Here is a 27,515-nt window from a genome sequence, read left to right on the forward strand (position 1 = left end):
TTTGTTTCTGATGCTAGTAGGCGTGGTGATGGTGGCGGTGGTGGCGGTGACGGCGGACGGAAGGTGTCACAAGGAGAATGGTGTAGGGGAAGAAAAGGACACAAAAACACACTCGTGAAGACAAGACGTAACAATGACAAGGAAAAAAACAACAACACCTCCCTGTCAACTTCAGGAGGGGAGGAGATTCTCTCTCTCTCTCTCTCTCTCTCTCTCTCTCTCTCTCTCTCTCTCTCTCTCTCTCTCTCTCTCTCTCTCTCTCTCTCTCTCTCTCTCGCTCGCTCTCTCTCTCTCTCTCTCTCTCTCTCTCTCTCTCTCTCTCTCTCTCTCTCTCTCTCTCTCTCTCTCTCTCTCTCTCTCTCTCTCTCTCTCTCTCTCTCTCTCTCTCTCTCTCTCTCTCTCTCTCTCTCTCTCTCTCTCTCATACACACACACACACACACACACACACACCTGGTGACATTCTACCTGAAGAATGTAGACTTGAACAAACAGGCAAACAGCACGGAGAGATAGATAGATAGATAGACAGAAAAGACAGACAGACTGACAGACGTATGGAAGAATGTAGACTTGAACAAACAGGCAAACAGCAGAGAGAGAGAGAGAGAGAGAGAGAGAGAGAGAGAGAGAGAGAGAGAAGGAAGGGAAGAAAGAAAGAAATAGAAAAAATAAAGAAAAGAAGAAAAGAAAAAGAAAACTCGTAAACTACTCTAACAAGAAAAGAAAGAAAGAGAAAAAATAAAGAAAAGAAGGAAAGAAAAAGAAAAATCGTAAACTACCGTACTTTAATAAGAAAACAAATTGGGAAACATAGAAAAAATCCTCTTAATTTTTTTTTTCTTTTTTTATTCGCTTGAATCTACAAACACAACACCAAAATCAAACAAAGTATAGCAAATAAAAAATGCTAAGATGAAACGGAATCTCACAGGCCCTCAGAAATCGTTGCCCGTGAAGAAACAAATATTAGCGGAATCCATAACTCCTGTTGGCGCCGAGAGTGACTTCTTATGCTATTCTTCTCCCGCGGGACTCGTAAGGTGAGAGGAAAACGCGACGGAAGGAGAGGAAGAGGGAGAGGGAGGAGGAAGGAAGGTTATCAATTTGTCCGCTACGCCTCTCCTTCCTCACAGCTCTATCAGGCGTCAACGGGTCTCCATGTCTCGCTGTGTTATGTCATCCAACTCGCGGGTCTCCTATCTTCTTCTCTTATTCCCTAGAAAAGAAAAGAAAGATCAAAGAAAAGCTTAGTAAATGTGAGGAAAAATTACCACAAGCTGTATTCCACTAAACAAATAGCTATGGAGTTAATAAATAAACAACGCTTAATACAGAACTTTTTTTTTTTTTTTTTACATTCGGCCCCAGTCCGTAATGGCGCAGACAAGTGTTTTATAGAGGCGCCATCCTGCTTGGCTCTTGCTGCCCTTTAGAGTTCATCTTTGATCCTCTTTAGAGAGTTTATCTAGAGCCCGGATAGACAGGTGGTCATCAGGACAACATGTGGGTAGTCTTAGGCGTCTCGGCAATGACTTGAAAATTGCCAGGACTAGAAACCGGGTCCTCCAGGATACCGCGCCCGCAAGCTAACCACTCAGCCACCGCCTCCCCATTTCGACGGTTCGTATATTGGGATGGTTATGATGTCGATGTTAGGGAAGTGGGAGATCGCAGACGTTTCACACACACACATCACAGGCATGCTCCTCCTCCTCCTGCCTTTCCCGCGCCCCTCGCCTCTCCTGCGTCAGAACCGCTCTGCATTTTGTATTCCCATCCGTCCGTCTTAATAAAACAAGATTCGATTAACATGCTTCGCTTTTTATCCGCCAAACAGACGCAAACGATGAAAGAAAGTGCCTTGCCTTCCTTCTTTCCCTTCTCCTTCCCTTAGTTCCTCCTTCCCTTCCTTTTCCCTTCTCGTTCTCCTCCTCTTCGTCGTCCTCTCGCTCACGATCTATTTAAAGATTCACGTTGTTATCATTGCCGTTGTCCTTGTGTTTGGCGATGTTCTCTTCGACTTCATCATCATCATCATCATCATCATCATCATCATCATCACCATTTGTATTCTTTATTATCATCATCGTAATCGTCGTCACCGTTATCTTTTCTGTTTCCTGTTTTTTTTCTGTTTTTTTTTCCTTCATGTTATTCGTGTTCGTTGTGGTCTTTGTCTTCATCGTCGTTTTCTTCTTTTTCTTATTATTGTTATTCATTTTCTTTTTTCTTCTTCGTTTTCTTCTTTCTTTCTTCTTTCTCTTCTTCTTCTTCTTCTTCTTTCTTTCTTTTTTCTTCTTTTCTTCTTCTTCTTCTTCTTCTTTTTCTTCTACTTTTATTTTCTGCTTCTTCTTCTCCTTCTCCTTCTCCTGCTTCTTCTTCTTCTTCTTTTACTTCTTCTTCTACTTTTTCTTCTTCTTCTCCTTCTTCCTTTTCTTCTCCTTCTTCTTCTTTTTCTTTTACTTCTTCTTCTACTTCTTCTTCTTCCTCTCCTTTTTCCTTTTCTTCTCCTTCTTCTTCTTCTTCTTCTTTTACTTCTTCTTCTTCTACTTCTTCTTCTTCCTCTTCTTCTTCCTTTTCTTCTCCTTCCTATTTTATTCACCCTTCGATCTTCCTCCTCCTCCACTGATAAAAAGCAAACATCTATTCGGAGCCTTAATTTCCTCACACACACTTTTTACAACCCTCTCACAGCTCCTCCTTACCTCCCTTTGATTTTTCTTATTGATGTTATTCCTTTTAACTTTTATGTATAGTTTTAATTTCACTGGTAGAGCACACATGATCCGTTTTCTTAGTGTACACATGTTCACATTATGGTGTTATCAGATTTATGTCGAGTTTTATCATAGTTTTGTGTCCTATGTGGCGGCTCGTCCTAAAGCAAGGGAGGCAGCTCAAGGGCAAAAAACAAAAACGGCAACTAAAAAGCCTGCTGAACGCTGCTCCGACAAAAGAAAAAAGAACGAGGCCAGAAGAGGTCAACACTCCTACTGTCTCTCCTATTCCCCACCTGCACCATCACCACTAACCCACTTCCTCTTCGTACTATACCCTTGATTAAAAAAAAAAAAAAAAAAAAAAAAAAAAGGGTCAGCTTCAGGTGGAGAGGTGTCTTGATAGTCTTGTGCGGAAGTATTTAGCTCAACTCCCTTCACAACGAAGTAAAGGTCAATGATATTTTTGATGAACTTAATCCGTTTCGCAATAACTACTTCGAGAAGTTTATTCCAAAGTAGTTAATTCTGTGCAAGAAAATTATTGTTGCCGATATCTGTGTTGAATCTCCCAGTTGAAGTCCGCAGACAGTTATTTCTTGTTATCGAGTTATTTAGGAGTTCAAAAATACACAAAGGTTGGATTCATTGACATTATTTAGTCGGACGTGTTCAGGCACCGGAATACCTGTGTCGTGTCTCCACATTGTCATTTATTTTCCCGTGTAAATAGGTTGAGTAACGAGTCATTTTCTCTAAGGCTGTGCCCTCGATGCTGGCATCAGCCTTGTGGCGTGTAGCTCAGCTGCGTTTTCTGGAGCAGCTCGACGTCTTTCTTATAATGTTTTGCCAGAACTATATTCCTTTCCCAGGTGTTGTTTGGCCGAGGAGGAGGAGGAGGAGGAGGATGGGGGAGGAACTAGTGGTGCAATGAATAGTGTGAGGCAAAGCTCCTAATGACATGAGAGAAGGGACGTGGGCGTAGGAGTGAAAAGGTGGAAGAAGAAAAGAAGGAAAAGCGTGGAAGGATGGTCGTCTTTTTTTGTATATTGGCGCCATATTTACTCTGCGCACGTTTCCCCTCGGAGTTTCATTTGATACTTTTGAGAGTTTCGCCAGAGTCCAGGTTGAGAGGTAGTCATCAGGACATGTGGGGTGTCTCTGGTCATTCCGCGATGACTGAAAATCGTCAGCTTGTGGCGGCGAGCGGGACGTGAAACCAGACCCTCGAGGACACTGCCCCCGCGCTCTGACCACTCAGCCAACATTGTTTGGTTTGTTGGGAATGTGGCCCATGGGAGGAGGACAGCTCATGTTGTAGCCATCCCCAGTGGAAATTAATTCACTGTAAACAACCAGCCCCACAAACATTTGCCCTGAAATGGGCCACCCTAGCCTCCCTAATTACACGACGAGGTGCAGCGATTTCAACAATAATAATCTGGAAAGGGACGGCATTAACAATGGTATAGACAGACAAGACAATAGGAGGCCCTTGTGTTTTTTCGTTCCTTTCACGAATATTAACTTCTCCGAGCTATGAGCCGGTGAGTGCCAAGAGCGAGGCTTCCTGGTGGCTGGTGTACGGCGCACGGGAGCCTTTGATGAATCGAATTAACCGATATGGAATAAGATCTATAGACTGGTTTGCTTCATGAGTAATAGTAGTAGCAGTAGTAGCAGTAGTAGTAGTAGTAGTAGTAGTAGTAGTAGTAGTAGTAGTAGTAGTAGTAGTAGAGAATGAACAACACTGTACGTATAATATTTCACACACGAAATGGCTTTGGATGCTCACTAGAGAACCGTAGAGATCAAAACAGCCAATATCCGTGAGCGCCTTTTTAACGAAACAAAACTGGAAAAAATGCAGAAAATAAGAGAACGAACATCAGACAGCAAGACGAATGTGAGAAAAAAAGAGCAAAAATACGCAAAATAGGGATGGAGTAAGTAAGAAATGAAGAGGAAGGGAGACAAAAAAGAAGGAAAAAGGAGGCACAAGGCAAAGGGCTGGGGAGGAAAATGAGGAAGAAAAGAAATGGAAGGAATGGAAAAATCAAGACATTATGAGAGAGAGAGAGAGAGAGAGAGAGAGAGAGAGAGAGAGAGAGAGAGAGAGAGAGAGTGACAAGCGGAGAAAAAGGTGTGACAGTTACCTGGGTACAAGATGGGAAGGCGAGAGAGAGAGAGAGAGAGAGAGAGAGAGAGAGAGAGAGAGAGAGAGAGAGAGAGAGAGAGAGAGAGAGAGAGAGAGAGAGAGAGAGAGAGAGAGAGAGAGAGAGAGAGAGAGAGAGAGAGAGAGAGAGAGAGAGAGAGAGAGAGAGAGAGAGAGAGAGAGAGAGAGAGAGAGAGAGAGAGAGAGAGAGAGAGAGAGAGAGAGAGAGAGAGAGAGAGAGAAAGAAGAGAAAGAAAGAAAAGAAAGAGAATAAAGAAAAAAGATATACAGCAAAAAAGAAGGTAACAAAGAAAGAAAAATAAAGAAAAAGGAAAGGATAGATAAATAGAAAAAAAGAAAGTAAATAAAAACAATGAGTACTGTATAGATCCTCCCACAAACTCTGCTCTAAGAAAGCAAGGAAAAGAAGAAGAAGAAGAGGAAGAAGAGGAAAGAAAGAAAGAAAAGGAAAAAGAAAAGAAGAAGAAGAACAAGATAAAATGGTGTAGATTTGAACTCCTATCTCCCTTAACTTTCCCCTTCCCTCCTCCTTCCCCTCCTCCTCTTCCTCTTCATCTTTCTCTACACACCCCATTTTCGAGATACCATTCACTGATGCGGTTACACTTCCTCCCTCCCCCCCTGGTCTCTATACAGTAGTCACCCTCCAAGTTAAGCCTCTCTCTCTCTCTCTCTCTCTCTCTCTCTCTCTTCTGCGTCGTCACAGGCCGAGAGAGGCGCATTATAGAACGTTTATTACGGAGAGAGAGAGAGAGATTAATTCTGATTTTTCTCCCTCTCCGTGGCAGCAATGTTTCCCGAGTTATTGTGGAGGAGAGAGGAGGAAGAGGAGTGTTTGATGTAGTTTGTGATTTAGGGTTCCTGGTTTTGCTCGAGTCGCTTTCTCATGAGGTTGTCTGGTTAATGAGGATGTGTGTGTGTGTGTGTGTGTGTGTGTGAGAGAGAGAGAGAGAGAGAGAGAGAGAGAGAATACCCAATACCCTAATGACAATCCACATAGAAAAGTTTCTTCCTCGACCCTGCCTCCTTTGACGTTATAACACAGCCTGTATAGCCATGGTTTGCTATCGCCGTTAGCAACCCTGTACAGTCTACGGCATACGTTCATTCAGTATTATTATGTACGCTCTGAAGACACCTTGCCTCTGTTACAACTACCTCCTGCGTCATTTTTTGTTAGATATGGTTAAGAGAAAGTTTTGATGACTTGCAATATTGACAACGAAGAGGGAACAGGATTCTGGGTACCCTATATTACCCTAGTAGCCTTATACCATATATCCACATTCAGCGGGATAGCGTATAAGATGCCGATAATATGGGGCAAAACATCGGTCCGAAGCTTCGAATTTGAACTCTGAAGCATAAAGACCGAAGTACTTACGAAGGGGAGAGGCGACGACAAGCATTACTTTTTTCCTTTTCACACACACACACACACACACACACACACACACACAGGAAGTCTTACTCGTGATGAAAAAGTTGGAAAGTTTCGTTTAGTCGGCGCAACATCTGTGATCATATGCCGGAGAGAGACAGAAGGGAAAGGAATTATAGCTTACTCGTGATGATACAGTCGTCTAGTTCCCTCAGCCATTCGTCATCAAGATGGTCATTCGCAATAACTCTTAATCTTCATGCTCGTTGTGTTGCTTCCGCCGCACGCCAGGAGCCCCGCGTCGCTTGCACACTCTGTCTTCGCACCCTCTGGAAAGTGTGGTAGTGTGGAAAACAACCCAGCATCTCAATTTCGAAGTAATGAAAATGTCGTCAATCGTAATTTTCCGTACTCAGAGTGTTGGTCATGCGGGAGTAGTCATCAGGACATTGTATTGTGTGATGTCAAGTTATCTGATTGGTATGATAACAACCTACACTAAATTCCTTTTGCCGAAGTTGTTGTACGAAAATAGAATATACTCCCCACGTCAATGGTTCAGCGCTGCATAATTCATTCCTTAAGAAAAATCGACCGCCACTTTCTCCATCTTGATAGTTCATGTGCTCTCCGTTTCAGGTTCATTCCGATGGGCTTAATTGATAAGGACGGACCTAGATCTATCACGAGGTTTATAAATATGGTTTGAAAATGATGTAATTCTCTCTCTCTCTCTCTCTCTCTCTCTCTCTCTCTCTCTCTCTCGGAGCCAGCACTATCGAAGTACCTTGGTGGATTCGAAACTTGGGCGAAGCGTTTAGTGATTCAGTGTTTCGATTCAGACAGCACGCAGGCGCGCCGCGGGGCCGCCGCTACTGCTCCTCGCAACCAGTGCAGCGAGGGTTTGTGAATGGATCGGTACTGTGAGTGTGGTCCTCATCAAGGTGCGTATATTATGGTAAATACTTTTACTCCATCTCATCGTGATAGTTGTCCTTACTAGAATGTTTTATACTATAACATAGGTCATGTTTCTTTTTTCACCAGCGCCATGTAGCCACCAACCTTCTGTACTACTGATCATTAAGTAATATATACTTCAAATGATAACTATCTTTTCCTCATACTGAAACCAATCTGATAGTCACTGAAACCAATCTGGCAGTCGTGAGGGGTATGGATACCAAGGACATTATAGAGTAAAAGCACGTATTGAACTGATGCTACACACAAATGTGAGTGAATTGAAGCGATACTATCTACAGTAGATTATCTCCAATTATATTTACGGGTAAACAATCAGGGTCTTGGGCGCCATGGAAGTTTTGACGATCAAATGACTTGGTATAAGCCAGGGACGGGCAACTTTTCGACGGGGAAAGTCAGAGGAAACTTTCGGGAGCAGGTCGCGTGCCGGAGTGAAAAATGATCGAGGGTAAAGATTCGTTTTAGTACCGTGCCAGTATTTCATTACCTACCTTATGAAACATCACTAGCTCTTCATATATCTTTTCTACAAACGTTCAACAATCATGGAAACGCTTTCAAAATTAAATTCAAGGACTTTATTATTGAAAATAGGGGATAATATTCACGAAAGCGTAGCCTACTCTGGCGGCGGCCGCGGCGACGGTGCAGCCGCCGCAGCCGCAAAATAGCACGCAGAGGGTTTAGGGTGAGGGAGCACATAATTTATAAACTACTCCAACCGAACTTTCCGACCTGCTAACGGGGGCCCCACATGTATATGCGACTTATTTCTGCGAGGAGGTATTTCTCGCAACACCGGCTGCACCGCCGCCAGAGGAGGCTGCGCTTTCGTGAATAATATTCCCTATTTTCAACAAAGAGAGTTTGTTATGTTGAGAATGTTGTTGGTGAGAAAAAGGTCAAGTGTGCTGTGGTCAAAGGGCCACCGTGGCCAGCGGGGTGCGTTACAGTATGTGTTCGTGTTGGCTGGAGTACTGTTTGTGAGAATGAAAATGATGCCAATGAATATGTCGTGCATTGTTGTCTGTTTGTGTGGGGAATGATGGGGTTGTGGGCGTCGGCATCGGGAGGGTCAAATGGGGAAATAGCAGGCCTGTCAGGTGAAAATCAGTGGTCTCTCTTGCCCTCACAAATAGTACCATTATCTTCATTTTCCTGGCATTTTCTGTTTACTTACGGTGACTTACCTTAGCAAACATAACTTCAGTCCTCCGCAGGATCCTTTCATTTTCTGCCAACAACATAAACAATTAAGTTGACACCTTTTGCACCTGCATGCATTCTACATCTCTTTTACTTCTATTACTCACACCATTTCATCTTGTTAATCCACATTCTCTCGTATACATAGCCTACTTTTGTATCTTTATTTGCTATATGTTGCCTTTAGACCGATTTCCCATACTCTTTATAGGAGGGATAATTACAACAGCTTGCATCCAATCCTCTTACACTCACCCATTTCACACTGGCATGCAAAACAAAAACGTCTGCTTCACTAATTCATTGCTACCAAGTGTCTGTGATGACATCAAGAATATTGATTACCTTGGCTACTTGCAGTGTTTTATGCCCCAAGAAATGGTCATTACCAGTTGTCATTTCTGCTCTGTTGTGAATGGAGGGGAGTTTGTTCTGTGCAGTCTCATGAGTAGTAGGACAATGTTACCATTCCTAGTATACATTATCCTATATTTTGATTTACTTTGTAAGAGCACAGCCAATTTTAGCAGTGCGATCCCACTATTATTCATTCATCCATTCACATATTGGAAGGCAGTAAATATAAAGTTAGGGACATACGCTAAGCTCTGCCTGGCCTTCATGCTCATTTTGTCTCAATGGCCCTTGACCCTGTGATGGAAAGGAACTCATTACTCTGGGACACAAGGCAAGTTTGAGGTCCAGGTTACCTCAGTTTGCCTCCACAGTTTACCCCTTTATTGATCAGCCCAAAAAGTAGTATGAACAAATGGGTGAGCCAGGCATTAATTGCCCCAGGCTTGTACTTGTATTTGTGTGTGCCAACACAGAGGCACCTTAGAAAGCAATGTTAGGCCCCTCTCACAAAGGGCCACTTAGCAGCGCTGCAGCAGTGCTACTCGCGCGCGTCGGTGGCACTGCTAACGCGGGTCAGTGGCGCTGCTAACAACCAACCCAATTTTAGCAGTGCTGCTGAGAAGAGCTGCTAAGGCCCCTTTCAGACAGGGCCACTTAGCGGCGGTGCTAAAATTGAGTCGCGCCACGCATACGCTGCTAAAAAAAGGTGGCCAGGCTAGCTATATGTGAAAGCTCCCATTGAATACCATGTATCACGACAAGCAGCGCTACTTTTTGTGGCCACCACCAGCAGCGAAGGCAACCACTCATCCATCTGCACTGCTACTTTTAGTGGTCATGACTGCATGTGAAAGCCTCCATTCATCTCTTATTATTTACCAGCGGCAGCACTGCTGAGTGGCCCCATATGAAGGGGGCCTTATAGGTTGAAAAGCTCTTTACCTTAACCTGATTTCTTGTCTCCAATTCAGTCATGCAATTTGTAGCAAATATTTCTTATGGGATTCAATCATACACATGAAGATGTGTATCTTGGGTATCCAGTTTATTTTCTGAAGACTAAACAACAAACTGTACAGACATCTAGTTACAGTAATTTACTAACACCATATATTGAGATATTTACCTCCCATTATGTAAGTAACAGACACTGTGATACACAAAATTACAACATGGACACAAAAACACTGCAAATGTGAAAACATGAAGTGACTAAAATGTAGATCTTAGCCTTCTGTTAAACAGGACTCTTGGAATGTGGTGAGCAGCACCAGTGAGTCTCAATCCAGCTCACAAAACACTGCCTAAACATCCTGACCACCTATAATGGTATTTTTGCTACAGCTGCTCAGACTAACACAGCACCTCCACCTGAACAGGTGTGTGACTGGTTGGCTGTGAAGAGCAAACAGTGAGATTCTGTGACAATGGTATTTTATGTCCACCCTGCATATTCTTGAAAAATTATATAAATCATTAGCAGGGGAGGTATAATTCTTGGGAGCCAGTATTCTATAAAAATTATTAAAACTTTAAAAATAAATTAATGGTAAAAGATATATACAATAAGTGCCCCATATAATTTTTTTGGTAGTATGATAGTACTTCAAAATCTCGGACAAAACAGTTGCTCATATGCTACAGGAGGTTAAGTTGAAGACTGGGCCCTATTCAGAAATACATTTCCCCATGACTTAAAAATTATCAAATTGGAACCCTTAACTTCCTACTTTTCCTGTACAGAAAATGGAGTCAGCCATGATAACAGATTTTTAATATATAAAAAACAAATGTAAAGTACTCCATCAAAAAACTTTCCTCTGAGTTAGTTTTGTCTGCCAAACATAACATCCTGCTGCAGGAACAGCTGCTGAATCTGTTCGTTTGTTATCTTAAATTGTCTTGAAAGTGTTTCATTGATAAAAAATCAGCTTGAACTTTCTGAAGCCCCCCACATTCACCATTATTGCCCTTAAAAATGGCCTCTGAAAACAACACTTTTCACGATGAATGACATTGCTTCCTGTTACTTCCAACACTTTTTGTATCTGATCAGAATTTTTCGTCTTTCACATCGATTTTGGCTTTTGTCACGAACTGAGGTTTTCATTTTTGCAAATTTCCTCAAGTTAGTATTTTTATGCTACTCCACACTACCTGCAGGGAAGCATGTTTATTCTTGGATAGTAGGCAGACTACAAAAAAATAGGCTGTAAACAGCACTTTCTTTACCGTCTCTACAAAAATTAATATACACTAATGAGGAGGGGGAGCAAGGTTTCCTGATCTGTCAAATGAACAGACTCTGGTGTTTTGAACATCAGGAGACTATGTTCTGAAATATATACTTAAATATCAGTAGTACAGTCATATCCCGCTCTAGGTCATTAATTGGTTCCAAAAGCCATGACATAACCCGTTTTTTTACGTAAACGAAACATATTGAGTCAAAATTACTAAAAACACCATAAAACTAGCCGTAAAATACTGTAAAACTAGTGTGTGCACCCCGTACCTACTACCACTCACCAACATCAGCGCTTCCCTCAAACTGGTCTCCCTAGTGAATGGTAACGTGTATGGAGCTTCACATACTCTGCTGTATGATGACAAACACCTTACAACTAGCATAAACAGCACACACAAGATAGATATATATATATATATATATATATATATATATATATATATATATATATATATATATATATATATATATATATATATATATATATATATATATATATATATATATTGATTGATTGATTGATTGCTGGTGCTGGTCCAGACCAAATCTTGGTCTTGGTCATCAGCCATGCACCATTTGCCAAACAAAGACTCACCAGAGGTAAATAATCCCTTAGACTTGTTTAGAGGGAGTAGATCACCTTCCACAAGGTGCTGTTGTTACAGTATGGTATACATGTGTATTGTATGGTATATATATTACAATGTGGTGCTGCTCCAGACCAAGTCTTGTTCTTGGTCATTTGGCATAAGCTACATTGATGAGTGATGTAAGCCAGACATTTTGGTGATCGATGAACAGAAAAAGTCAGTTAAAAAGCCATAGAGCAAGATATGACTATCACTAAATAAACTAATTTCACATCCCTCTTATCTAACTCCAGCAATAATGCATCCTCACTTTGCAGACTTAGGTTGTCTAATGTGATCGATAACTTCTTTACTTACTCAGATACTGCATAGCTTCCGGGTTATTTATAATTCATCTACCAGTTACAAAATAAGTTAGTATGTGTATTCTACAGTTGTCTCTAGATAGAAAAATTTCCCTTCTTTGAGCTTGAGTATGTCTTATGGAAGATTGTTGGTAAAAATTTATAGACTAGATATATTTTTATATCAATAAAAATTCAAAAATATAGATTTTGCACTTACAATGTATCAACTGGTCCACATTTTTTTAATAGAAAGTACATGAAATTTCCATGTCCTTTGGTGTCAAGTACTAGTTAGCTAATAAGAGCTTTGATGATCATCTAAATTCATGTTCTACTCTTGCAAAGATAACAAAATGCTTATAACACTTCAAACAATGTATAACTGATCAAATTTCTAGGCACCATTTGGCTGCATTCGCAAGTTTTTCCGCAAAATTTTTCCTGCAGGTGAGCGGGGCACAGCACTGATGATCTCCACCCCTCCACGCAGCCGCTTGAAGGGAGCCACTCTCTCTGTTGGTAAAAAGGGCAGCTGTCTTTTACTGTAGCCAGGGAAATTCAACAAGTCTGGTCGTACACAATGACACACAGGTAAGGTAAGGTAAGATGCACACCAATGACAAGGGTTTGGAATGAAGCTGATTATCATGAGATCCTGAGCCTTGACTCCTTCAAAAAGTGATAGATACTAGAGACAACATAATACTGGTGGAGACTTTGATTGTAGAGAGGTTTGCTAAGAAGAGTGGGAACCAGGAGCTAAAGAGGATTTGTGGGGCAGTACAATATTAAATATAGCAGTGAATTATATAATGATGAATGGGGTCAAATACACCATCAAATAAGATTCTATCTCACTCTTTGCACTTCCACTTCATGTTTCAAATTTAAATTATGTATTAATATTACAGTAGATGGTCATTATAATCCTAGACCTCCAAATAGTGGAGTTCACAAGGCTCTTCCACCTTCCTACAATTGAGTCTCCAGAGGGAACAGCAAGGACATTTCTGAAAATGGTTTAACCCTTGAGCTGTAACATGCAGGAATACCCATTCTTAAAAATATTTTCCTTGGGGCAACATGCAGACATACTTGTTTAACCTTGAACCGCACACCACCCAGTGCTCACTAAAAAGTTCACATGATAATTTTTGTGTCATGTAGAGAAAGTATAAGATGAAGACATGATGAAAAGGTTGTGTGAAATGTTGGGACTACTTTAGCTTTTTAGGGATAACTAAGACAATTTTCATGAACCAGCCTGAAATCTAAGACACATCTAAAGGAATAACTTTGTTGACTCATAATTTGCTCTATTTTCTTTCTGATAGTTGTACACGCACTCAAATAAGTATCGTTACACATTCAGCGTGATACAAACTGACACAAAGGACGAAGCCATTTATAACAGGCTATTCATGTTGGTATCACTGCATGTGTTGGGTGTGGGTTCACTTGCCTGAATCAAGTGAGCGGGACTCTTAAATGAAGCAGTAGAATTTGAGCGGGCACAGTAACACTTCATGAAACACACAGGTGGAGTCTTAGTTGAAGTGACTTGATCTGTGTTGTATGTAGCACAATAATATTGTCGTGTTTGGGTGATTGCTTTAACACTTCACACACAAGTGAATAATCAAAATTTCGTCCATTTAGGACACAATATGACAAACACCTTGCGTTATTGTTAGACTTTTTCTTTCTTACCAGCAATGCTTTTAGTGTTGCCTTTTTTTCTTTTTTTTTCTTTTTTCAGATGCCCACAGCATTGGTTCCAGGATGGCACATTATGAGCTGCACTATATGTGACATGCATTAATGGTTGATGTTTTTGTCTTTGACACGGGGGAATCCTTCTACTCACAGCTGTTACGTATATCATATGAACATTATTGTTTTGGAATTTGTCAATATAAAGTTTAAACAAGTGGCACTCAAATCACTCCGTTAGGCTGCGTTTACACCAAGCACGTCGCGTCCCGTCACGTCACGTCACGTCAAGTCATGAATCGCCACCCCAGTTTAACAGTTTATTGTGGATATGGGATTTGAAAAAATGTTTACACACGTTCCGTCACCGTCCGTCCAGTCGCCGTCGCGTCGCTGCAATAAATCAATATATAGAGTATATATGACGTGTGGCGGTGGCGACGGGGACGTGCGGGACGTGACTTATATATATTATCATGATATCTGGTATCTCAGTGTCTCCCTTCCCTTCTATCCCTTCCTTACGGTGGTCCTGTCCTGCTCCCCCCAGCAGATCTGAGGTGGTGGGGGTGATCGCACTTTTACCAACCCTGTTGTGATTACTGGGTTGCTCAAGTGTGAAAATGGGATACTGTACTTAGTGAAACTTGAGACTATCATTTGAAGACTCTTCATTCACCTTTAACCCAATCAATGATGTCTTCAGGTACTACTGTTTTTCCAGGTTTTGGCACAATGTACGCCTTTGGACACTCCCCAGCTTCCTCGTCTGGTACACCAATAACAGCAGCATCAGCAATGGCCTCGTGTGTCACCAGAAGACCCTCAAGTTCAGCAGGAGCAACCTGGAATAAAGGAAACAAAAGAATAGTAAGTTACTTTTTTGTCTTGTGTAGAGAAGAGGAAGCACGAGTGCACGAAAGGTCTCAAGGAGGGTGGATCAAAGGTGTCAAGAGAATTTTGGCCATTCTGAACAATGGAGGACATGTCTGCTCTGGTCACCTTATTCAACATAATTGGTGGATCCCTTTAAGTCTATTGACATCCCATAGTCTACACCAATCTGAGACAATTCAAAGATCAAAGACACTGGGAAGGGCCTTTGTCCTGCAATGGACTAAAGTCCATTTTTTTAAATCATGGCAAATATGCACTCACCTGCAAAGGTGCCCTTTTACCACGGAAAGTTTTCCTGCTACCTGATGAGTTGAATAGACGATACCCAAATACATCATTTTATCTTAAATAATTGTCACGTAATGTGAACCAACAATATTAACTAAGTCAAGTTTTTCCCCTCAATATATTGAAACCTCAGTTTATGAGTTTTATTTGTTCTGGTATTCTGCTCGCACACCAAAACACTCGTAAACCAAAACGAATTTCCCCATTGAAATTAATGTAAATCCCATTAATGCGTCCCATATCTCAAAAAAAATGTTTACATAAAAATCATTTTACATATTTTTTTTTACAGAATTAATTTTAGTAACAAATAGCAATGATACATAATAAGTAACACAAATCAATGTGTTACGGTTGTTACGGAGACTCCCACAAACGCTAACTACACTCAAGGTGTAGGCTTCACCCCGGGGTTTAACAGCTGCAGTTTCCCTATTCTTGAGGCACCGGAACTACGTTCGACCACCAATGTGAAGCTAACCCGAAGTATCGTCTGAGATGAAGGATGAACGGGTGTCAGTCACGTCCAGGAGGGCATACAAACTGCTGAGGCTCGCTGCCCCGTTCCTGTTGTGAGCATAGTATCCACGGTTTCTCTTTTCTTCTTAGCAGCACCATCCCTTTTAACAATCTTCCAGTGCGACAATGTTAAAGCAAAAAGAACTCACACTGTAGTGATGAAAACACACTATACTAGTGCTGAAAACATGACATGAGCGCACAGATGCCATTTCTATGAGTTTACAATGCGGACTGAGACTAGATCCATCATCTGGCTGTCAAGAATTACCCTAGACCCGAGCAAGAATAAACCCAAGTCTTGCGAAATTCTTGCATATCTTGTTCTGGCATGTCAGATCTTAAAGAATTCCCCCCAATTCTTGGTAAGAATCAGGGGTCCTGCACAAGACGCGGCAGGGCTGGGTACGGCCACTGTCCTACTGGCCGCACCTCCATAGGCCTATGGCGATGACCATTTCCTGAGCTTTCTATGGGTAACCCTGCCAGGTGGGGGTGGACATAGAGTTCACAAGGTTAATGTTGTGTTAATGTTGCACCACAGACCATTTTAAAGCATCACTGTAGGATAAGTAAGAACTTCCCGGTTTGTCAAGGGTTGTTCTGAAATACATGTAAAATACGTGTCGTCTCTCCTCCCCTCCTCTTGCCTTCACTAGCAGCGGGCAGCGGTTGTCAGTCATGGCAGGCCGGAGAAATTTTATGGTTGCCATCCATTCCTTAAAATATGGATTCGTTCTATATTACAGAATGGGATGTTGCGTTCCTTATTTTTTTAGATCAAGGTGGCAGCCCTAACTGACACTCTCTTCCTATTGTTTTCTGCGTTGAGCACTCTCATCTTACAGCAAACAAAGGGAAACCATGCTCACGTCTTCGACTTGTACAAAAAGACACGCCAGTCCTCGTCGAAACACAGACTTGGTAGGTTAGGCTGATGTAAGCCGATAGTCAGTCTATCAGCATCCTCCCCTCCCCTTCATGAGCTGTCACCCAGCAAGGGTTTGTGGTCCCTCCTCGAAGGAACGTACGCGCTTGACCCTGACGGCCTCCATATAGCCTGTGTCCCAACCTGGGGGGTGGCAACAAATTAAAAAAGAATAAAAATGGAACAGGAAGTTCGTATACCAAGACACCGCTCGTAAACAAGACATTTATTGTGGGATTTTTTTGCTCGTAAATCCAAACACTCGTAAACCGATGTTTGACTATATGTTATGTAAATTAAAAATCATTTTGTAGGATGCTAATAGTTTTGAACAATCTGGTGCCCCGTGTCCCTCCAGGAATAAGCAGTGTGCTAGCCCTATCAACTGCCAGTAGCCTCTCCGGGGGTGGACGAAAAGTGGTTACAGGCAGAGGGGGTCTCCATTTGTCCCACGGAAGGGGAGGAGAAGGAGGGAGGAGCTCCTTAGGCTGGCTTGTGTGAATGTGAATGGAATGAATGAAGAAGGGAAGAGAAGAGAGATGATAAACATATTCCAGAAAGGAAGGATTGATGTGTTAGGTTTGAGACACATTTGAAAGTATGTGGGAGTGATGGCAGGGAGAGGCTGTGGGAGGGTGTGGAGGGGGGAGTAGTATGGGCGAGAGTAGAAGGAGGAAGAGGGAGAGAGGGGTGTGCTTTATTGGCCTCCCTACGAGTGTGGGAAGGAGAGTGGATGGGCATGGGTGGTGTGACTCGAGAATTGTGAGGATGACGGGGAAGATAGGAATAGTATAGTATGCATTGGTGTGTGCATATACGTCAGTAAATGATAAGGGAAAGAAAGGCAAGAGTGAGATGAAGAAATTCTGGGAGGACTTAGGACAGTGTGAGAGAACCTTTGGAAGTGAAAGAAGAATTATTGTGTTAGGAGATATGAATGCAAAAGTTAGAAACAGGGAGATTGGTGGTGTGGTTGGAAGTGGGGTGTGGATGTTTGTGCTGAGGGAGGTTTGTTCTTGGCAAACACCTTCTTCCAGCACAAGCTAATTCATTGGTATACATGGACAAGGGGAAACATGAGGAGTGTAATAGATTATGTAGCTGTAGATGTGAGGCTGAGACAGGATGTAGTAGATGCAAAAGTTGTGAGAGGAATGTTTAATGGATCTGATCACTTTATGGTGAGGGAGTGGGAAGAGGGAAAAGGGTAGGAAACTAGCAAGAGAGATGTTGTGTAACTGGCCACAGGGAGATGTATAGGTAGAAAGTAGAGGAAGTACTTGGAGGAGCAAAATCAGGGATAGAACATAGTGCAGGAGTGAATGAGGTGTTTAAGAGTTCAGTGGTCAAGGCAACTGAGGAAGTAGTCAGGTATGGGTCATGTGGGAAGGGAAAGAAAGGGAGTGTATGGTGGACAAATGTGATAAAAAAAAGGCAGGTGAGGAGACAACTACAAGGAAATGTTAGAGAAATGTGACAGAAGAGGCAAGAGAGAGATGGGAGAGAAAGTACAGGGAGAGTAAGAGGTTGGTTAGGAAAAGTGGATGAGGATTTTGGTAAGAAAATATCAGCAAAATACCAGAACAAAAAATGTTTCTGGAAAGAAGTTATAAGAGAAAGGTGGGAGGAAAGAGTGACATTTGTATCATGAAGAGAAGACATGGGTTGAGAGGGAAGGAGGAGATAAGGGAGGCATGGAAGCAGCACTTTGAAACTGTAATGAAAGAGTGTGGGAGGAAGAGCAGAAGTGGCTAGTGTAGGAATAAAGATCAATGTATTGCGGCCAGATCAACAGGGGAAGGTGGAGAGAGGTGAGATAGAGGGCAATGAAGAACTTAAAAGTAGGAAAGGCCCCTGGAGCTAATGGCATAACAGCAGAAATGCAGAAGTATGGAGGAGGTGCAGTTATGAAATGGGTGTTATGGATATGTAACCTAGCATGGGAGCAGGGTGAGGTGCCAGAGGGCTGAAGAAATACCATTGTTGTGCCACTGTACAAAGGGAAAGGAAGCACAGGTGACTGTAACAGTTACTCAGTGTAGCAGGAAAAGTGTATGGAAGAGTTTTAAATGAAAGGATGAAGAAAATATCTGAGAAAAGTGTGGGTGATGTATAAGGGGATTTTAGGAAAGGGAGGGGTTGTGTAGACCAAATATTTGCACTGAAAATGCTAGTTGAAAAGTACCTAGAGAAGGATAGGAGGCTGTTTGCTGCTCTCAGGGACCTAGAGAAGGTTGACAGGAAGGGTTAATGGGTTCTAAAGATAATATGGTGTGGGAAGGCATTTGCTGTAGGGGATCAGAGCCTTCTATAAGGATGTGATGAATAGTTTTTGAGATACAGAGGTTAAAAGAGACCTCCCATTGGGCTGCCAGAGTGCACCTGGGGGGATATTCGCTTCCTCGCCATGCGCAACGAAAGGGTTAAGAGAGCCTGCTGGCACTACATGAAAAATATAAAAGAAAAGAAAATAATATAGATGTAATGCCTACATCAATCATTTACTCTCAGATATGCATAAGTAGCGATATTATAATAGTTTGATTATTACTTGACTTTTATATTATGATGGTTTGCAATAATCCTACACATCTAAAGGAGATCAGCAGGTTCTTATACCTACCTGGTAGCCTTTATACTTGATGAGCTCCTTGATGCGGTCCACAATGTAGAACACTCCATCCTCATTGTAGTGGCCCACATCACCAGTGTGGAGCCAGCCCTGGGGGTCTATAAGTTCATTTGTGGCTTTCTCATCATTGAAGTAACCCTGAAAGGTAACAAAAACTGAAATAGTCAAGAAGAATTTATATGACTTAAAATAAAACATTTAAATGATGTCCAATGTAGCCGCCACTTGTAATGAAGCACACTGAGTTGAAACTTTCTTTTGTCATTGTGGTCTGGTTACATGGAATTCTTTGCCTTTTTTGTGATGTCTGTCTACTCTGTCAATTTTTATAACCAACTGCAATGATGGCGCCACTATAAACACTCGCCTGCGCCAGAACGGGCTGGGCCGACCATCAGGCCCCACCTGGAAGAAGCCTTGGGCCGACCATCAGGCCCCACCAGGAAGATGCCTACCGGCGCAACAGGCAAAACGACGTAAAAATGCTATAGGCATACACATAAAAAAATTAAAAAAATAAAAAGTTAGAAAACATACCTTGGTTATTATTGGTCCTCTCACACACAACTCTCCATCCACATTTGGTCCAACAGAATTTCCAGTTTCCATGTCAATAATCTGAAAAAGTCAAATTAAGCAGATGCATTCTTTTCTTGTTATAAATAAAACAAATTAGTTTAATAAGAAAGCCGAGATCCAAAAGATGAAGGAAAATGTTGTTGCTCTTATGCTTCATGAGTGTCAAACTTGAACAAAATACAACAGTTTCACATCACTGGTATAAAGACATTTAAATTATTTGCAAGGTATTTTTTATAAATTACATTGTCCTGATAGGGTTTTCAAAAAAATTATTAAAATTAATAAATTAATATATGCTTTTTCATAAATAGAATAATGCCTGTGTACAAGGAGGCAGGAGAGTGAGCAAGAGCCTTGGGATTGTGTGTGGAAGTGAGGCAAGGGTGTTTGACTGACATCACGATGACTCTTCCATAAAAACATGAATTGTATGAGTTGGAAACAAGAATAAGGGGTGGTGGTGTGCAAAAAAGATCAACATACTGATGTGGAAAAAAATATCATTCTGATGACAATTTTCTGAAAGTGACAGCAAGCAGTAAAAAATTGTGGACAACTTTAACAGCAGCTGCAAGAGAGAAATTTTGCCACACCTTACACTGTGTAGGCTTCCCATGTAACTCATTCCCATGTAATTTTGGGAGAGTAGATAAAAGAGGTAGAAGAGTGTAAATATTTAGGAATAGTTATAGTTCAGTATAGGAGCACAGAATAATAAAGGGCAGTAAGAGCAAGGCAAGTCATAAAATCAACTGACAGAATCATGAGAGGTTTAGGGGAATGAGGAATGTTATCATGTTCAAACATCAACCCATGCCTCAGGAACATGAGGATGGCATGAGCCATAACAGACAAGGATATGTGTGATACAGATGAACAAGTTGAGGAGGACATGTAAATTAACAAGATGGGATGAAGTGACGGATGAAGAGTACAGATGTGATATGAATGTGAGAGCAAAAAGAAGCAGACATGGTGCATGGTAGAATAGATAAAATGTATTTCATTGAGGTGTTTTGTACATGTTATGAGAATGCAGTGATGATTTTATGAAAACTGTGTTAAGTCAAAGATGAAAATAGGTGTGGCAGAGAGATCACTAGTAATTTGTATTGATAAGAATTAAAAATGCTTAAGAGACTTGGGAGAAGAAACTTGATTCTTGCAAAAAGGGCGTCTATGTGGTGAGAAAGTTAAGAGACTTCTACCATGGCCACCTCTTTACAAAGAGTTCTTGGAGGGAAAAAAGCATCAGAACTATAGTCTGAGAGACAAGAAAGACTTTTGAAGGTAATGATTAATACAACAATGCTTCTGTAGGGAAAATATGAAATTTAAAGTTCATCAGTTCATTAAATCTCCCAAATTCTTGTAACAATAAATCTAAGTTACCTTGGCTTCACTGTGGGGCGTGATGTGACCAACAGCCCCAGGTTCATGGGACTCGCTAGCAAACACTGCTAAAGTTGTTTCCGTCATACCAAAACCCTGCCTGACAGTCACTCCTGGAAACTGAAAATGGAAGAAAATATGTTTTTCTGCATTTAAATATTGATTTACAAGACTGCAAACATTCAGTCTGCAAAATTATACAAGATATAGACACACTATTCTTTATGTTACTGGACTCAAGATGACCAGACATGAAGACAAACAAGGCATCATGAAACTGGTCAGACGCATCAATACCACTTTGCATACTCAGAGAAGTATACAGGAAGTCTCTTTCCACCTCCATATCTCTATAGCTATGCACCATAGTAAATATTCAAGCAGCCGTCATGGATGGACTGAGATATCACTCATGGCATATTTGCCACTGTAAACAATACAAATCTAGTCACCAAACCCTAGATGTCTCACTTGATTCATTTTACAGTAAACAGATATATATAGACTGATAGATAGATACAAAGAGGTAGATAGATATAGCTATACGTAGATAGGCATAGATAATCCCTAAAGTTCTACCAGTACAACATCCCTTTTAGCCTAATAATACATTCCATTTTGTCTCAAAATATAATCTTTTCTACTAACATGCTCATCCCCCTCTTCCAGTTATGGAAGATATTTTGCTCACAAGCCACATCATCAAACCTTACTTACCCTCTTGCATATAATTTGTTGCACCTCTCCAGCTAAAGGAGCAGCACCACACATGATGCTCTTCATGGAACTGAGATCAAACTTGGCCACAACATCATGCTTGGCTAAAAAGATGGCCAGTGGAGGCACTACCGGCACCAGTGTCACCTGCCAACAAATGAATAAGTGAATAAACACACACACACACACACTGAGGACTGAGGGAAAGCATCTTGAAGTGGATGGAGGACTATCTGAGAGACAAGACAGATAAAGATGGTATTACGGGATCAAGTGTCAGGATGGATCAGAGTAACAAGTGGAGTGCCACAGGGATCACTTCAGTTGTTTTTAATTTACATAAATGACATGAAAGTGACCTTCAAAATTTGGTCAGTGTTTTTGATAGTGTCTGTAACAGGAGAAAGCTGAAAGTAAATGTCAACAAAAGTAAAGTGATGGTTTGTGAGCAAAGTAGAAGTGAGGTTGTAAATTTTGTATGCCCATATAGAGTGGGAATTGAATGTGAAAAAGAATGCAAAATAATTTTGAATGGTGAAGAAATGGAGGAGGTCAATGAGTTTAAGTACCTTGGATCAGCTATGTGTAAGCATGGTGGTATGGAAGGAGAGATAAGAGAAAGGGCATTGCAAGGAAGAAGAGTGGTAGGGTCTTTGGGACGAATCATGAATGGCAGAAGTGTGAGCATGGAGGCAAAGAGGGATTTGAGAAATACAATAATAGTACCAACCCTCACATATGCAAGTGAAACGTGGGCTTGGAATGAAAGTCAGAGGTCTAGAGTGCAGGCAGTGGAAATGAGTTATTTGAGGAGTGCTTGTGGTGTGAGTAGAAGGGATGGCATGAGTAATGAAAGTGTGTACGAGCGTTTTGGAATGTGTCACAGGGGTGAAGGGAAGAAGTGTGGAGTGGTGGAAGAAGTGAAGCGACAGACTTTAAAGTGGTTTGGCCACATGGAGTGAATGGAGGACAGTAAGATGACCAAAAGGGTGTATGTGAGTGAGATAGAGGGAGGGAATGCTAGAGGACGACCTCCAGTGAAATGGAGGGATAGGGTGCAAGAGTACGTTAGGGAGAGGGGGGAAAGATCTTTGAGAAACTTTGACCAGGCAAGGAGGGAGTGTCTGGATAGAGAAAGTTGGAAGCTCTTCTGCCGTGGCCATCCCCTGGTGGGAGCTCCTAGGAGCAGGCATCGATGAAATGAATGAATGAATGAAATGACATGGTGAATGTGGCACATAGCTACAGTAGTCTACTAATTCTATTTGCAGATGATGCAAAGATAATGAGAAGACTGGTGGAGGAGGAGGACTGTTTAAAGTTGCAAGAAAACATTAGATTTTATAGCTGGAGCCAGAATCGGGAAATGAAATTTAACATTAAAAAATTTAAAATTCTTACATTGTGCAAAGGAATCAGGAAACCTGTCTGGAATTATAAAATAGGAAGCAATCAGATTAGGAAGGCATAAGAGAAAAATAATTTAGGAGTTACATTCCAAAATAACTTGTTCCCAGAAAAGCACATAAGCAAGACTGCAGGAGAAACACTTAAGCTACATTACACTACATGGATGAGAATACGATGAAAAAGCTGACAGCGTTGGTGAATCAATCAAGATTGGAATATGCAGAGGTGGTGTGGCCCCCACACAGACAGAAAGATGTTAGAAAATTCACAGAGCAGAGAAAAATATCGTGCCAAGTTGAGAGACATGGCATTTGAGGAGAGATTGGCAAGACTTGGTTTGCCTACCTAGAAGGAGAGAAGAGGAAAAGGAGATCTGATTGCAGTGTACACGGCAATGAAGGAAATGGAAAAGATCAGAGATAACCCATTTATATGGGATACTAGAAATACGGGGGAACACAGAAAGAAATTGAAAGAGACAAGGTGCTGAGATATCAAGAAACACAGCTTTCCTTATAGTCCATAAACTAACCACTCCACCCTACTAAACTAATGTTTGCAGAGGGAAGTTGAAGGTGAACAGGGTAAAAGGTCAAGTTTCTTTAGATAACCAAGTGAAAGCATTTTAGCATTTGTGGTAGGAAGATTAGAAGGTAAAAAGCTGCATCTGATTATGCTGACCATAAAAATAATGAAGAAATATGATTAATTTTTAGGTACCTTCAATCAATCCTGTGTAGGCATGAAATATGGAAGAGGAGGCAGGATAGAGAGTTGTGAAGTGATGAGGGTGGTCTAATGTAGTATGCTAATGTGGACTGGTCCCCTTGTAGTTACTGGGAGAGCATGAACTGATAAAATGTGTGGAAAAGACTGATGTCACTGTCATGGGAATGAGTGGGAAAGTAATTCCCTGGAGTATAGGAGACCTGTGTTAGAATACTTTAGAGGGAAAGTCTGAAAAAGTTAGAGAGATGAAACAATAAAACATGCCTAGACGAGAAAAGAGATTTTCTGCTTTTACCACCATCTTTACTAAATAAGGAGAATGTGTTGGGTGTTAGAATAGATGGAAAAAAGTGCCTGTACAAGCTGTCATTGAAAATATTAGGGTGAATAGGAAACTATATGAAAAGGATTAGAGCAGAGAAAGTTGTTGGTTGCCTTGATATACTTGAGAAATAACATTTCTGGAATACAACAATGAGATGTAACTAAAGGTAAGGAGAAAATTAACATGGAAATATACTCACCTTGTACGTCTGAAGTGCCTTTAGGAAGATATCCGGGATGAATCTGGGAAGGGTAACCAATGTTGCTCCATGAAAAAGGGAGGAAAGGCACATTCCTATTCCAAAGACGTGGAAAAATGGCAGAATACCCAAAATTACATCCCCCTTGGTAATGTCCAGATATTCTTCCCTCCTGTAAAAAGAAGAAGAAAATTGCAAGACACATGCTTCATCAACTTCTACCTATCTATATTTATCTCAGATGCTCTGTCCTCCCACAAACACTTCCCTTCGAGGGGTGGCCACACCAAAAGCATCTCCCAACTTTTTTTGTTCCGGCACTCCCTCTCACCACATCCAACACAGTGCCTGCCAACTCTCTCCACTACTTGTCCACATTATGGATCCATTTCACTGGTGGTCTTCTCTTGGTACTCTCTCCCTCAATCTTGCTTTTCTACACACTTTATATAATGTCATCCTCACTTATTCTTATCACATGTCCTAATCGTCTAAGAGCACCCTCTTTCGTCCATTTAGCCACTCCAGAACCACTCCCTTTGCTGTTACATCAATATCAAAATACTTACCAAACATTCTTTCTCCATCCCATCTTGATGCACCGTATGCACCTCTTATCTAGATCATTTCCACCATGTGCATTAGTGAGTGCTGTGGTACATTCCACATCCATGTCACTGATGCATATGACTGAGTTGGGTAGACGATGCTATTTCTTATACCTTTTACCCTCAGGCTGACACTTTTTCCTTGACTAACTCTCCCATACCTATTATCTGTCTGCCCTTCACTGCTTTCCCCCTTAACCCCTAACGGTCGGATGACGTGGTATACCGTCAACTTGTAAAGGTCGGTTGATGTGATATACCGTCTGGGCTAGAAGGTCGAATGATGTGGTATACCATCAATATATATTTGTAGCCCAATCGAGCAACTTTTCGCTGGATTGGCTACACTGCGTATTAGTGCGTACGAATAGGTCCTCACCCCACTTGGTAGCCAGTTTCTGAGGGAGTGCTAGAACAAGCAAAGTTGGACACATTTCTGCCATGATCAACCCCTTGGGGAAAATTCACATGAGGGGACGGCACCACAGACAGATAGTTAGACGACACAAGTAATTTAGATCTGCCTGATTCTACCAGACCTTAGTAGGTATGGATACAGTTTGAAGGCGCTGTGATTTCATGAAACAGAATTATCAGAAATTTCTAATTGGAGCCTTTTTTTGTGGTATACAGGCACACAAGACTCCCTGCACCACCCAAGTGTTTGATATATCTGTCTGGCCAATGGGATTAATTTTTTTTCTGAATACTCATTTACTGTATGTGCCTCGAGAGTTACAGGGCATTTTGTATGATGAGAACTACACATCTGTAAATTTCTTAAGTTCCCCAGACTTGTCTTTGACTCTGTAAACATTGCCTTGGCTGCAACCGTGATGCAAGAATTATATTTCTGATAGCAAATGAATGCAATAATTGAGGTTCTATTTAAATAAATCATCAATATTAGTCAGAACAATCCTGGAAAAAATACACCAGCATATCTATACTAAAGAAGGGGTAAAACTAACGTCTAATGTAAGTATCAAACAATAATGATCACAATCGTATTTGTAACGATTAATAAATATACTGTTAATAGACCTTATATCACCATCTTACAACTGTTACATTAAGCAAGACAGGTAACCAGAATCCCAAGACACAAATAACTAGTTCTACATCAGGCAGATAAAGTTAGAGTAATAGACTACAGCAAGCCCAACTGACAGAAAAGGGTTTATATCAAGGCTAATAAGCTACAGAATCAGTCAACATTGAGTATCAATAAGAACACAAATTCCCAAACCTACCACTCAAGACTACATTTTCGTCCTAGCTACTCTGCAAGACCTAATTGTTGGGTTTACCCACAGATGAGCCCATGGGCAGTCACCACTTACCCAACATTCAAAAGTCATTCAGCCACATACTCAAGGGTTTCCATCAGAGATTGGGGCACAAGAAGGTATAGACAAGTTTGGGCGGGTCCCCAGGCCTATTGTCAAGCTTGGGGGAAGACAGAAAACTGGAAGGCTTATATGAAGTAGTTCAACAGCCTTCACCCAATCCCACTGTCACTTGGGGGAAAACACAGAAAGAGAAAACTGAAGGCTAATGTAAAGACCAACAGCCCCCATTCTGGTATAAACAACCCCATTATTCTTCCAATTATCTTAACCGTAATCTTTATTGACTTGTGAAGCTTGGCTGGCCTCAGTGGTACTAGAAGAGATGTTTAGTTGACTCATATTAATAACATCTGTATCATCTAAACCAGGGGTGGGGAACCTTCGGCCTCCGGGCCGTATAAGGCCCGCAGGGCCATTTGATCAGGCCCACAATGCTGTTCAGAAATGCTATTGCATAAGACCATAAGAGTCATGAATGAATAATATATAATATATTCATATCATGTACTGGGCTACATGTCACTTAAATTCAGTTAGTTATCAATGAACTCAGAATGTAGCAGCATCATAATCTTGAATACACATAGTAATACATATAGTAATGACAGTTTGAGAGTTTGTACGTCTGGCATCGCTCCAAGCATCTACCAAGGAAAATGTATCGTACCAGCAAACAATCAAAACCCATGCCTTCAACATGTATCACGTTTTCACGGCCCCTCCAGTAGGCTGGCGTGACACAGTCACAACAGGAACAGTACGCGTACACCAGATCTGGGATCCTGGGCTCTCGGCGGACACCAAGTTGTCAGTCGGTCGCGCAGTTCTGATTATTTGCCTCACCCTCAATAAGCTGATCTATCGGAATCAGTTTAGTTTTACATCAAACTATTAAGTGAAATATCAGGATTTATAAAAGTCTGGCATTGAAATTCTTAGTTTGACAGTAAATCGTATCAAATTTGGCATCACTATGCTCACGAGACTTGGCAACCCTGCCGTACACGTCTGCTTCTCGTCCAGCCAGCTGTCTGCCTGACTCAGCTAGGTGGGGAGGCAGTGCCAGATAGAGGTTTGAACTGTGCACGTTTTGGAAGAGTTAATACACACTGGGTAGTTATCACGTTGTGTTTCGTCCTACAAATGGCGACTGCGAAGTAAAGTAGATGCAGAATGTTGACCCTTCCAAGAGAAGTGGACAAATGATTATTTC

The 27,515-nt window shown here is 41.4% G+C and overlaps 1 protein-coding gene and 1 long non-coding RNA gene across 8 annotated transcripts in view; one reads left to right on the forward strand and one right to left on the reverse strand.

The window, feature by feature from the left end:
• Nucleotides 1-9,848: 9,848 nt before the first annotated feature.
• LOC127006161 (uncharacterized) overlaps nucleotides 9,849-27,515 on the reverse strand; it is an 80,481-nt gene continuing 62,814 nt past the window's right edge. For 6 of the 7 annotated variants that reach the window (XM_050875702.1, XM_050875701.1, XM_050875704.1 and 3 more), the window contains 7 exons: nucleotides 24,343-24,514; nucleotides 21,680-21,826; nucleotides 20,963-21,082; nucleotides 19,526-19,606; nucleotides 18,980-19,126; nucleotides 14,404-14,569; nucleotides 9,849-12,524 (listed from right to left, as the gene is read on the reverse strand). In XM_050875702.1, coding sequence (XP_050731659.1) covers nucleotides 12,406-12,524; nucleotides 14,404-14,569; nucleotides 18,980-19,126; nucleotides 19,526-19,606; nucleotides 20,963-21,082; nucleotides 21,680-21,826; nucleotides 24,343-24,514 — 952 coding nt within the window. In that variant the 3' untranslated portion in view covers nucleotides 9,849-12,405. Of the gene's footprint in view, nucleotides 12,525-14,403; nucleotides 14,570-16,300; nucleotides 16,501-18,979; nucleotides 19,127-19,525; nucleotides 19,607-20,962; nucleotides 21,083-21,679; nucleotides 21,827-24,342; nucleotides 24,515-27,515 lie in introns of those variants that run through there. The other variant, XR_007759124.1, reaches the window with a different exon arrangement.
• LOC127006165 (uncharacterized) lies at nucleotides 14,449-19,524 on the forward strand. The gene is made up of 2 exons (XR_007759134.1): nucleotides 14,449-14,594; nucleotides 19,365-19,524. It is a non-coding gene; the product is annotated as an uncharacterized LOC127006165 (long non-coding RNA).

This window comes from Eriocheir sinensis, chromosome 32 (genome assembly GCF_024679095.1).
Source record: "Eriocheir sinensis breed Jianghai 21 chromosome 32, ASM2467909v1, whole genome shotgun sequence".
NCBI lineage: Eukaryota > Metazoa > Arthropoda > Malacostraca > Decapoda > Varunidae > Eriocheir > Eriocheir sinensis.